The sequence below is a fragment of the Athalia rosae genome, chromosome 5 (genome assembly GCF_917208135.1).
Source record: "Athalia rosae chromosome 5, iyAthRosa1.1, whole genome shotgun sequence".
Classification (NCBI taxonomy): domain Eukaryota; kingdom Metazoa; phylum Arthropoda; class Insecta; order Hymenoptera; family Athaliidae; genus Athalia; species Athalia rosae.
This window is the reverse complement of record NC_064030.1, coordinates 11,329,753-11,343,662: the sequence shown is the minus strand read 5'-3', so window position 1 is coordinate 11,343,662 and position 13,910 is coordinate 11,329,753. Positions and strand designations below refer to the sequence as shown.

Sequence of the window (13,910 nt, the reverse complement as noted above, 5' to 3'; positions counted from 1 at the left end):
AGAAATTCAGGAAACCTATGACTATTTTACTTTGGGCAGAACTGATGCAACACGTCGCAGCTCGAGGTAACGATTGCGATTATGTTTGCAATTACTGTCTCCCAAAGCTTCGACAAGACATCATGCCACCAAAATGCGTACTGAATAAACTTGCTACCGAGTCGGTACCCGAAGTTATATCGCGCTTGAATGATTACGAGCGAATCTTGATTCAAAGAGCAAAGGTATTCCAAACTATTCAAAGAATGGGCACTGTTGCAAAAAAACATCTACCCCATAGAGAGACGGTGCAAAAAGTCAAGGGCAGAACATTTCATTTGCCCCTTCCCCTTGAAGAAACTTTGAAAAAAGTCTGCCGTGAAACGGATCCAATTAATCTAGACTACGAATTCTACATTCTAGTTCGTGGTATCCCAACCAAATCAAAATTGGTGTGGGAACAACTAGTCGATATGAATAAAGTGTGGAAAGCGTTAGTCTGGCTCAAAAAAAATAACCCACAATATTTAAAGATCGAGCTCCCAGCATCGGCCGATCTTTTTCTGGCTCACATAAAAGACGTAGAATTCCAAATACAAGACAACCAAGATACAGAATCAGTTTATGATCACAAAGACGATCCTTTAGTCGAACCAAACGAGACTCACGATGATGGAAAAGCTGATGATCGCGCTGCATTACTCACTCAGGCTGCGGCATCAGATGCGCTGTACGAACGATATACCATATATCCGATGAACGAAAAAAAAGAAAATGAAACGGCGATCAACCTACATCAAATGTTTGAAATTCACGACGTGCCGTTAGACAACTGTAAAAAAACACTAGATTTGCAATGTTTTCCGCATTTGTATTCTTACGATTGTAACGGACAGCACGAAGATAGACCCAAAAGCATAACTCATTTCGAATCCATCAAATCGAGACTTATGTCAGAGCATCCACAATTCAGAACCGAACAACAATACCTTTTCTATCTATTAAACGATTCTAACAACAGACAATTGAACGGTGGTATTTATTACGAAATTAATATTATTAATCCAAGGGAGTGATTTACTGCAGCAAGTTATTTGAGTAAACTTTCCGAGGAAGAGTTGGAGAGAGATTTGAATGCTATATTTGCAAGACTCCATGATACGGGGCAATATTGGAGTCGGCCAAGAAATGACGTATCCTGTATGATATATAATTACAGACCGGTGACATGGTTCCTCACATGAGGTCCAAGCGAATGGTTGTGGTCGGATATTACAGAATATCTACGCGAAGTCGGAGGTCCCTCCACCGTAAAGATGTCACCTAGTCAGTTGGTGGCCTCTGATTCAGTGTCCGCATCCAGATTTATCGACAATAAGTTCAAGGCTATGCTCGATTTCATATGTTCTCCAGATAATCCCATTGGGGAAGTAACGCATTTCTTTTGGAGGAGAGAATACCAAGGTAGAGGAACGCAGCATTTTTATTTAATGATCTGGATCAAAGATGCTCCGATTCTTGGAACATCTTCCAATCAAGAGATAGCAAACTTTAATCTTAAATATGCTACTTACAGAATACCATCTAAAGATGTTTCACCAAACCTCTATCGTCGTGTTAATACGCATCAACGACATACCCATAATTCCTATTGTTTGCGAAGCAAAGCGAACAAAACTGGGAAATCTGGAAGAGTCCGTCGTTTCGGGTTTTCTCGACCAATCACGAATAATTTCGTTATGCAAGATGTGGCCATTTCGATCGCTGGTAGGCGAACGCGTAAGTCTAAAAGCAGATTGTACGACCTGCCCCACTTCGAAAAGGAAGGCAATATTAACGACTATAACCCGGCAATTCCCACGGCCTGGAAAGGGAATATGGACATTCAGATCATCGGAGAAAAAACTACACTCCTGAATCGGTATGTCACTAAATACGTCGCTAAGCCCGAAAAAAGCAACTCAGACACAAGTTTCGCAGACGTAAATTCCACGAAATCTTTGTGTAGTCGTTTATGGAATTCTGCCTCGCGTATGTTGAATCATAGAGAATGTGGAGCTCTTGAAGCCGCAAATACTCTATTGGGGATCCCATTGTACGGTACAGATCCGGAAACTACCATCAGGTGGATAGACGTGAAAATGATCAGAAATGGAAAAGTGAAATCTTGCAAGGAAATCGAAGCCTTGGAGGCTGATTCCACTGAAATATTTTGCGATTCGTTTGTCGATACGTATTATCCTGCACGACCAAGGGAATTGGAATCTACTAATCTATACGACTTCGTACAATGGTACGATACAACGAAGGTAAAACCAACAAGTGAAGATGTGGAATATTATTCAATGGGCATGTCGCTATACTTGAAGAAGCGTAAGCGTCCATGCCTTGTAAATCACTATGAAAATAACGTCAATATACAACCGGAGCGTTATTTTTACGCCTTGCTGCTACTCTTCCAACCATGGAGAGAAGTAGACGAACTCCGTAACGGATACGACACTTATGCTGATTCATTTCAATCAATGCAATCAGAACTTGAACAAGCATTGGAATATCACGAACGCATAACCGGAATACAAAAAGGTCTGGAATATGCTAAGGAAGTGATTGAAAAAAAAATCGCAGATAATGCAAACGACATGATAATTCACAAAATAGCGATACTGTACCACTCGGTTGCGTACCTATCGAGGCTGAAGATGCGATGAAGAAATTCAAAGACGCAGCTAAAAAAGTCGAAACCGTAGACGTTTCAGAAATGGCAGGCTGAATATGGATCAGAAACGAGTTTTCAATCAGGTTATCAAAGCGGTGAGTTCGAACGAAATCTTATGACTTTTCGTCAGTGGAGAAGGTGGAACTGGTAAAAGCTTTTTCATAAAAACATCAGACGTTGGATCCAGCAGCATGCTAGTAAAGATACTGCGATAACAGCTCCAACCGGAGTATCAACATTTAATGTTGACGATTTGACTGTTCATAGGCTATTTCAATTGCCAGTTGAACACGGCCGTACTCCAAAATACAACCCGTTGTCAGACGCGGTCCTCAAAACCATAGGGGACCAACTGAGAAACGTTGCCCTGATAGTGATAGACGAAGTTTTGATGATTTCTAACGTTACTTTCATATACATACATCTTAGATTAGTCGAAATCTTCAATACCGCAGACTGTAAAGACGGCTGGTTTGGTAATAAGCACATCCTCCTTTTCGGAGATCTGCTACAACTCCCGCCTGTTTACGAGGGACCCTCGTTCACAAAATTATCGAACTACGATGTAGAAAAACTCATAGGTGCAATGGGTAGTATGGATCTGTGGCGTAATTTATTCACATACGATGAACTCACTATCAATATGAGACAAAAGAAAGATCAGACGTATCGCGAGATACTCGCAAGAATACGCCTTGGAATCGTTACTGATTCGGACACGAAAATATTGTAATCGAGGAATATCACATTCAAAGCAAATGAGTTCAGAGACAGAATACGATTACTTTGCAATTATATGAACAATTTACCTATTGACACAGTCTGTTTACTTCCTACGTGTCGCATGTGTGATGTTCTCAATGAAGCAATGTTGAGCGAGATTCAGACCGACGAGATACAATTATTGGCTCATGATACGGTTGATTGTCCACCGTACTTCAAAAAAAAAGTTCAGAAAATGTTGAACACGGATGACGAAGACAGTTCACGAACTGCGGGTCTATCAAGAATGATTATTGTAAAAATTGGCTCGAAAATAATGATTAGACGGAACATTGATGTTACGTTAGGCCTCGTAAATGGCACTATTGGTACAATAACGGCAATGTCCCGAGCTGCTGATACCGGTGACGTAGAAACAGTGCAGATTGTCTTAGCTACAGGCGTCGTACATCTTTTGGAGCGCGTTGATGTGAAATTTGAGGTGATGGAAGGCGCTTACGTTATCCGAAAACAATTTCCTATTCGCCTCAGTTACGGTATGAGAATTCATAAAAGTCAGGGCCTGAGTTTAAAGAACGCCGTAATTGACGCAGGCAATACCGTATTTGCGCGTGGATAAGTTCACGTTGCTCTTTCGCGAATAACCACACCAGAAGGTCTGCATCTGATCAATTACGGTCCTTACTCTGTATTAGCGAATGGATCAGCCATTTCAGAATATAATAGAATGAGGAAAATGTATTGTCCAGATCTGATGCTGATGACTCACGTCGATGAGAGCAAAGAAGATACCTGACTGCAGATGGTCAATACCGAAAGATGTTGTCACATGTCAGGCACCAGCCGAAGAAACTGCAGCCAATTCGTGGCGAATAAAAGGCTTACAACATGTTGATCACGTATCTTGTTACGCTAACGCAACAATCCAGTGTATATTACACTGCAAAACACTCAGAGACCATTTATTGCGTCAAAATGAAACAGATGATGTCTTGAGACCGTTAATTAATGATTATGCTAACTCAGAAGACCCGGCGAATGTATTTATCGCTAGAAGACTTGCGGGTGAATAGTTTACTGCGAATGAGCGGCAAGACGCGTCCGAATTTTCAACCGGTCTAATTTCTAATCACAATGACTTTAGCACGATTGTTGAGCATCAGCTGACGATAAAACTACTCTGCAAAAATTGCGGTTACACCTTAATCGAACGCAGTACAATATTGTCATTGGCACTGCCTAAATCTTGCAAAAAAACACCAAGGTTATCGGACATATTCAATGATAATCTATCGCACTGGAAAACAGTGAAAGGATCGTGCGGTACTTGCAAATCGGAAGAAATGTGCGCGAAAACTGAAATATTATCATCAAACAGCTGTTTCATTATTCAGCTGATGCTATTTTCGGTGAAAAACGGGGAAGTTATGAAATCGAATGATCACAGCATAAAAGTAATACCCACGGAGAAAATTATGATCTGCGCTAAAAGTTATAAAGTAGATAGTGCGATTTTTCACCATGGCCGCAACATAACGGAAGGCTATTATACAAGCATGCTACGAGAAGAGACGTTCGCCTGGGTGATCACTAATAATACGAATATCAGGAAGCAAACCTGGCCAAGAAATACAAAGGACGGATACACATTCTTCTTGCGACAAATTCAAATGCGGTGTAAGACATATCGATAAGATATAAAAATGAATATAAAAAACGAACTAGGCAAATGCCATAGAAACGCAACTATAATACCTGCATATAAGTAACTCTATCATCGCCTGTCACAGGCCTTGGTGAGAAAGGAGGTAAGCTGCAAGCAGGGTTTATGGTTGCACAAATATAGCTGGCAGACCGAAGTGCAATACTCGTCCTCTCCAAAGACAGGCAGGGCACCCTTAATCGACCAAGGAAATCAATGGATGCAAAACTGCCAGCAAATAGTGAATGAGCCGATTGATAGCGCAACAATCCAAATATTACTTTTCGTATATAATCAAAGTTTTTCACCTATCGCATAAGAGATGAGACAAGCGAAGAAATTAATGTAACTCGCAATAAAATGGGTTTATGAAATAGAAAAAACGATATAACATGAATGCAATTTTAACGCTATCAAAGTTCCAACAGTAACTACCATCAAAATATATATAACGATTATTCAGAAGAATTCATGAATAATGGGAAAAAAAGAATCGAAATCAATTACTGTGCCAAGTACATGGAACTTTGCTACACGAATAGAAATTCTCGAAAAGATTGAAATAGAAATAAAACAACCCCCATAATTAATTGAAAGATGACGAAATTGGAAAGCATAGATGGAAATCAATTCAATTAATCAAAAAACAATGAACATTGAAAAATGAATTAAATTAAAAAAAAATAAAAAACAAAAATTGGAGGTAGTAGGACTTGGCGGGCTTTTCAGAAGAAAAAATTCAGAATTCTTGCAGGACAATATAACATTAGCCCGCCAAGAACTACGTATTCCAATTTTTGTTTTTTATTTTTTTGTTAATTTAATTTATTTTTTTTTTACGTCCGGACCTCGGTCCAAACGTCTCGCCCAACCATTCATACCAATTCCCAATACATATCAATTATTACCAACAATTCTACCGGATGCAACCCGATATCCTTTTTCCTGCCTGACTATTTCAATTGCCATCGGTCATTGCTAGACCTTGCATCAGCATGACATGCAAGTGCAATGACCTCCCGATTTGCACCCTGTCAGCTACACGTGCACTCCTACTCCACCTACCCCCTCTTTCAATAAACCGAGTTTACCTTATTCCTAATCTTCATATCGAAATTACTTCCGAACTTAGAACCAAACAGTACGGTTTTCCAGGACATAGTTCCTTAGTCAAACACCGAAATCCTGGATCAGTCACTCTACAAACATTCATCAAACACACCTGTAAGCCTTACCGTGCCTGGTCAATAATAATCATTACTTTTCGAGACTCAAACACGTCTGATTACGCCTGTAAGCCTCCTCGAGCTTGGAAAATAATTATACTTCGCATCATAATCATATACGAACTCTCAATCAGCTTCATCACTTCGAATCCTTTCCTGCAGTTGCATTTAGTTGCATAAAACGAGAACGAACCTAAATAATAATTCCGGTGAACCTTTTACCTACGTAACCTTGGTGGCAGCGTTTACCGACGTAACATTTTCAATCTTTATTGTTTTTTGATTCATTGAATTGATTTTCATCAATTGATTTCCAATTTCGTAATCTTTCAATTAATTATTAGGGTTGTTTTATTTTTATTCCAATCTTCTCGAGAATTTCTATTCGTGTAGCAAAGTTCCATGTACTTGGCACAGTAATTGATTTGGATTCTTGTTTTTCCATTATTCATGAATTCTTCTGAATAATCGTTATATATATTTTGATGGTAGTTACTGTTGAACATTTGATGTACTTGGCGAACTTTTTGCACCGTAGGTGCCTTTTGTGGGATGGGTATATACGTGTACACTTGCTACGTACCAAATAACGTCATTAGTTTGACACGGGTACGTCATAAGGGTCATGTCGATAGTGCCACTTCTTTGACGTGTTACTGTGTTTCATATGAAAGAGGTTTTATTTCCAGTGTTATACGTCTTAATCAGAGATATGTATAGCGAACATTGAAACGTACCAGATACAGGTTTATGAGTGTCGCATTTGGTGTATGTACCCACCACCGCTTTCTGGTACAAACTAAAAATATGTACGGTACATCACCATGTTGACTCATAGAGACGTAATAGTGATATTCATCATGCTACTTCTTTAGGATGGCATTATGTGACATAGAGATGGCGTTACTTTGCCAATATAATAAATACGTTTCGTTCAGACGTGTGTCTGACGGCGGTTGCACGTACCAGGTACATTAATGTGACATGTTTGGTACATACCTACCGACGCTTATTGGCATGAACAAGGTATATAACATTGCCAAGTTACCTGGTAAGTACGTCATGACAACGTCTATGATCCCACTATTCTGCGATATCACTGTGTTACGTGGAGATTACGTAACTTCGCCCGTGTAACAAACGTGTCTCATTGAAGGTGCATGTGGCGGACATTGGTACGCACCAAATATATGAACGTCACATGTATGGTACATACGCACCGTCACTCATTAGAACAAATCAAGTACATATATGCGGTACATTACCTTGTCGACTCGTAAATACGTAATAACGGTGATAATCATTATGTTACTTCTCTGAGATGTCATGATGGTAGGCGTGACTTTGCTAGTGTGACAAACATGTCTCGTTTATAGGTACGTGTGGCGGACATTTACATGTACCAGAGCCGTTATTTTTAAAAGTATGGTACATCGCAAATAACAAACACGTTTTGGTTGTAACATAACTAGTGCCTGCATGTTATATCCCTGTGTTTGCTGGAATCATATCCACGATTATCATTAATAACACTATTTTCGTCAATATTACAATTTTCGTCAATTGCATAGATTCGAACAATTCTTCTATTCCCGTCAACTTTGCGATTCTAATCGTTTTCATCATTCTCGTCAATTTCAAGATTTTCGTCTCTTCCACCATTTTTGCCATTTTCGAAATTCTCGTCATTTCCGTCAATTTTACCGATCTTATCTTTCTCGTCATTAGCATCATTTCCACGGTTATCATCAATTTCACTATTTTGGTCAATTTCACAATTTCGATCAATTTCACCATTTTCTAACTCCGCGATATTCGTCGTTTTCGTCATTTTCGTCAGTTTTACCATTTTCGTCGACTTCAATATGTCGATGAATTTTTTTCATTTTTATTCAATTTGCGACTTCCATCGTTTTCATCATTTTTGTTAGTATAACGATTCTCGTCAATTTTTACATTTCCGTGAATTTGAGGATTTTTATCGTTTTCGTCATTTCCGTCAATTTGAACATTTTCATACTTCCCATCATTACGGAAAATTTCGAAATTTTCATCGTTTCCATCATTTTTGTTGGTTTTAACATCTCCATCGTTTCGACGATTCTCGTCTACCATTCCAAGATTTCCATTGGTTTGATGATTTTCATCGTTTCCAAAAACTTCGTCAGTTTCACGATTTTCATTCATTTCGCGATTTTCATCAATTCCGGAAGTTTTATCGAATTTTCGATTTTAATCGTTTTCGACATTTTCGTGAAAATACCTCTTTTTTCGTCAATTCCACAATTTCCATCAATTTCATTATGTTTGTGATCTCCGCGATTCCAATCGTTCTCATCATTCTTGTCGATTCAATGATTTCCTTCAATTCACGCAGGTCTGTCAATTTTACCACTTCCATCGTTTCCATCATTTCCGTCAATCTATCGATTTTCATGATTTTGACAAATTTCGTTGATTTGACGATTTTCATCGTTTTCGTCATTCCCGTCCATCTGACAATATTCGTTAACCCTACTATCGTCGTCAATTTCACTATTCCAACCGTTTTCGTCGTTTCCATCGATTCCACCGTATCCGTAAACTTTGCGATTTCTGTCATTTTCATCATTTTCGTGAATTATACGATTTTGATCTATTTCAACCTTCTCGTCGACTTCGTGAGTTTGATCGTTTTTGTCATTTTCGTCGATCCCGCCGTTTCCGTCAATTTCACGATTATTATCAGTTTTACCTTTTTCATCAACTTCGCGATTTCCATCGTTTTCGTTATTTTTGTCATTTACACGACTTTCATCAATTTTACGATTTTTGTCAATTGAGCGATTCTATCGTTTTTATCATTTTCGTCAAATCCACGCTTGTTGTTTTTTCCACCATTTTCGTAAATTTCACGATTTTCATAATTCTTGTCATTTTTGACAATTTTCTTATTCCCATTGTTCCCGTCATTTCCGTCAAATTCATCATTATTGTCGTTTTCGGTATCAGCGTCATTTCCACGTTAATCATCAATTTAACTATCTTCGTCAATTTTGTCATATCAGTCTACTCGTCATTTTCATCATAGTTACCATTTTTATGGTCTCATCATTTTCGTCAATCCCATGATTTCCGTTTATTCCAAGATTTTCTTCGAATTGACGATACCCATCGTTTTTGTCATTCTTATCATATTTGGTATCCTCATTGTTTCATTATTTCTGTCAATTCTGCGATTTTCATCAATTTTACAGTTTCCGTCAATTGCGCGATTTCAATCGTTGTCAACACCCACGCCAAATTCACCATTTCCGTCAATTCTACGATTACCATCGATGTCGCGATTTCCATCGATTCTAACATTTTCGTCAATTTGTCGATTCTTATCGTTTTTTTCGTTTCCGTCTATTTCGCCATTCTTATCGTTTCTTTTGTCTTCATTCATCTCACGATCTATGTCAACTGCACGATTATCATCGATTCCGTCATTTCCATCATGTGTACCATTCTCATCAATGATCATTACCGTCAATTTCATGATTCTTGTCAATTTCATTATTTCCGTGAATTTTACGATCCTCATCGATTTCTCTAATCTTGTCAACTTCGCGACTTCCATCAAGTACACCTTTTTCGTCAATGTTGCGATTCCAACCGTTTTCATAATTCCTGTCAATATTACTATTTTCGTCAATTGCACAATTTCGATCAATCTTACTATTTTCGTCGACTTCGTGATCCTAATCGTTTCCATCATTCTCTCCAATTTGGAGATTTTCATTTTGTAACCCCTTCCGCCTATACTCATCGAGACCATCGAGATCATCAAGAACCTTCAGAATAGTGAAAGCATCTGGATCTTTGTGACCGGTTTACTGCCAAAGTACCGCCATAATACCGAACCTGACGCTTTTATAAGATGGAAGTGTAGAACTGTGCCTGGATGCTAACGCAGCGTAATAATTTTCTTTTCTTGTGATTCGCTGAGACAATTAATTCCCGATGACGTGATATTTTCGCCTGTCTATTGTGACATATTCTCGCCTATCCAAGTGACACAATTCCTGACAGCTGAACTTCAGTGTATACGACCGCTCCGAGAAGGAGCGTTTGAATTGTAAATATTGTATCACGCCCGGCGCGAAGCAATTATTGAATTCAGCAAAGTACCGATCCTGCCACCACATTCTTGATTAATGTAATCCTGTGACTAATCAAAATTTCATGTATGATTGCACGACCCATCTTGTGAATTGAATATACGGGCCAAAGCCCAGTAAAGGAAATTAGAATTCCGTGATTTACGGCAAACTCAGCACCTCTACCTTCCCATATCATGTCTGAGCTAGTCAAGTTGCCGGTCATCGCAGATCTCTTAGAAAAACGAATCTTGACCTCAATTTCTTTTGTCGATTTTCATGTGACGCACCAGCGTCTGGCGCCAAAACCGAGCGGATTTGTTATTTGAGAGTTTATCGTGCCGAATAATAAGAGAGACGCGCCGAAGGGTAACGACGAATCCATCAATCCCTGCCGTTAATTTTCCACGGGAAAGATCGTACGTTACACTGTATATTTCACCATTCTTATCCTTTTCATTATTCCCGTCAATTCCAAGATTTTCATCGATTTTTTCATTTTCGTCAAATTTGCGATTCTCATCGTTTTCGTTATCTTCGTCGATCCCACTTTCATCATCAATTTTACGATTTCCTTCAATTTCAGGATTTCCATCGATTTGACGATTTTCATCAATTTTACGATATTCGACAATTACACTTTTCTCATCTTTCCCTGACTATTCCTGTCATCTCCGAATATTTCACTATTTTCATCGTTTCCGTGATTCTCATCGTTTTCACGATTTCCATCGTTTTCATCATTTTCCTCATTTGCAGCATCCCGATCGTTTTGGACATCCTTGTCCATCACAGGATTTCCATGAGTTCACGATCTCCGTTAATTTCACTTTTCTCGTCGATTTTACAATTCTGATCAATCCACGATTGTCGTGGATTTTACGGTTCCCAACCTCCTCTCAATTTTTGTAAATTTCGCGATTCCCATCAATTTCGTCATTTTCGTCAATTTGATCACTGTCGTCGATGTCGCGATTCTTATTAATTTTAGCATTCCCGTCAGTTCCACCATTTTCGTCGATCTCGCGATCCTCATCGTTGTCGTTCTCTTTGTCTACTTTTTTGTTCTCGTCAATTCCACGATTTCTGACAATTTTGCCGTTTCCGCCATTTTTGTGATTTTCTTCAATTTCACTATTTTCGTCACTTTCGCGATTTTGATCAAGTTCACGATTTTCGTCAATCCTACATTTTTTTTTAATTTCACGATTTTCGTCAATTCCGCGATTTTCATCATTTTCGTCATTTGCTTCGATCTCAAAGTTTCCATCAATTTCGCTATTTTTGTCAATTTCAAGATTCTGATCAAGTTTACGATTTTCGGCAATCTTACCACTTTTGTTCATTTCACGATTTTTGTCAGTTCCGCGATTTTTATCGTTTTCAGCGGTTCCGTCGTTCTCACCAATCCCTCCGAACTCGCGATTTTCATTGTTTGCGTCCTTTTCGTCTACTCTATCATTCTCGTCAATTTTGCGATTCTCATTGTTTTTACCATTTTTATCGATTTTACCATTGCCGTCGATCACGCGATACTTATCGTTGACGTCCTCTTCGTCTCCTTCATCAGTCTCGTTAATTTTGCGATTTTTGTCAATCTCACCATTTTTGTCAATTTCCCGATTTCCGTCAATTTCACCAGTTTTTTCAATTTCTTAATTTTTGTCGATTTTACGACTTGTATGGATTTCACTATTTTCGTTAATTTCGCGATTTTCATCGTTTACGTCATTTTCGTCGATATCGAAGTTTTCATCAATTCCACCATTCCCGTCGATTTCACGATCCTGATCAAGTACACGATTTTCGTCGAAGTTACCGTTTTCGTTAATTTCACGAGTTTTATCAATTTCACTATTCTCGTTAATTTCGCGATTTTCATTGTTTTCGTCATTCTTGTCAGTTCCACTATCCTCGTCAATTCTACGATTTTCATCAATTTCATTATTTCGGTCGATTCCACGATTAGCGATGATTTCGTGATTTACGTCGATTTCACAATTTCCGTTGATTTTACGATTTTGTCGTTTCTGCGAATCCAATCGTTCCAGTGATTTGTTACAATTTCACCATTCTCATCAGTTTTACCATTTCCTCCGGTTTCGCAATCTTCTTCAATTCGACTATTCTCGTCAATCACAAGATACGAATCAATTTTACTATTTTTGTCAATTTCGCGAGTCTCATCAATTTCACCATTTCCGTTTATTTCGCGATTCTCATCGTTTTTGTCATTTTCGTCAATTTCACCATCTCCGTCGGTTTTGCGATTTTTATCGTTTTTGTTCCCTTCGTTTACTTCATCATTCTCGTCAATTTTACGATTCTTATCGGTTTCACCATTTTCGTCGTTACTGCGATTTTCATCATTTTCGACATTTCGCCATTTTCGTCGATCTTACGATTTTGATCAAGTTCACGATTCTCGTTAATCCCACCATATTCGTCAATTTCACGATTTTCGTCGATTTTGCGGTACCCATCATTCTTGTAATTTTCGTCAATTTCACGAGTTTTATTAATTTCACCATTCTCGTTGATTCCGCGATTCTCATCTTTTTCATCATTCTCGTTGAATTTACGATCTTTGTCGATTCCAGCAATTCCGTCAATCTTGCGATTTTCATCGTTTTCGTCCTCTTCGTCGACTCTTCCATTCTCGTCAATTTCACGATCCTCATCAATTTCACTATTTTCGTCGATTTGACGATTAGCGTTGATTTTCTGATTTGCGTCAATTCCACAATTTTCGTTGATTTGACGATTCTCGTCAATTCCGCGAATCCCATTGTTCCAGTGATTTTCTACAATTTTACTCGTTTCATCAATTTTACCATTTCCGTGAGTTTCGTGATTCTCATCGTTTGCGTCATTTTTGTCAATTTGACCATTTCCGTCGATTTTCCGAGTTCCATCGTTTTCAACGTTTTCGGTCATTCCGCGATTCTTATCAATTTTACCATTTCTAGATAATATGCGATTTCCATAGTTCTCGTTATTTCTATCGTTTCTACGATTTCCATCGTTTTTATCATTTTTGTTTTTCGCATCATTTCCCCTGTTCTCGTCATTTTTGTCAATTAAATGATTCACGGTTTTTATCATGTTCGTCAATTTCACGATTCTCGTCAATTCCACAATTTTTTACAATTTGACGTTTTTATCAATTTCACGATTTTTGTCGATTCCACCATTATCATTAACTTCACAATTCCGATCAATTTCACCATTTCCGTCAACTTAGTGATTTTCATCGTTTTCGTCAATCCTACGATTCTCGTTGATTCATCGATTTATCGTTCTCGTCATTACCGTCAATTTCCTCATTTTCGTCGATTTCACGATCAGCTTCAATTTCGTGATTTTCGTTAATCTCACAATCTCCGTTGACTCTACGATTTTCGTTAATTCCGCGAATTTTTGTCTATTCAATGATTCAC

At 38.4% G+C, this 13,910-nt stretch overlaps 1 protein-coding gene across 1 annotated transcript; it reads right to left on the bottom strand.

Moving 5' to 3' along the window:
• Positions 1-9,535: 9,535 nt before the first annotated feature.
• LOC125500986 (protein PFC0760c-like) lies at positions 9,536-13,575 on the bottom strand. Its single transcript, XM_048655414.1, has 5 exons — positions 13,161-13,575; positions 12,770-13,055; positions 11,429-11,655; positions 9,782-10,000; positions 9,536-9,651 (listed from the first exon to the last, which is right to left on the bottom strand). Exons 1-5 carry the CDS (start codon positions 13,573-13,575, stop codon positions 9,536-9,538), a joined length of 1,263 nt encoding a protein of 420 aa, XP_048511371.1.
• Positions 13,576-13,910: the final 335 nt, after the last annotated feature.

Excerpts from the sequence above, each read along its gene's own strand:
- LOC125500986 (XM_048655414.1), bottom strand. The coding sequence starts at position 13,575 with ATGATAAAAACCGTGAATCATTTAATTGACAAAAATGACGAGAACAGG. Across the intron at positions 13,056-13,160 it reads TCGTCAAATCGACGAAAATA|ATCGTAAATTCAACGAGAAT; the intron begins GTGAAATTGATG and ends GAATCGACAAAG. Across the intron at positions 11,656-12,769 it reads AAATTGACGAGAATGATGAA|GATTGACGAAAATCGTGAAC; the intron begins GTAAACGAAGGG and ends AAAAAAATGTAG.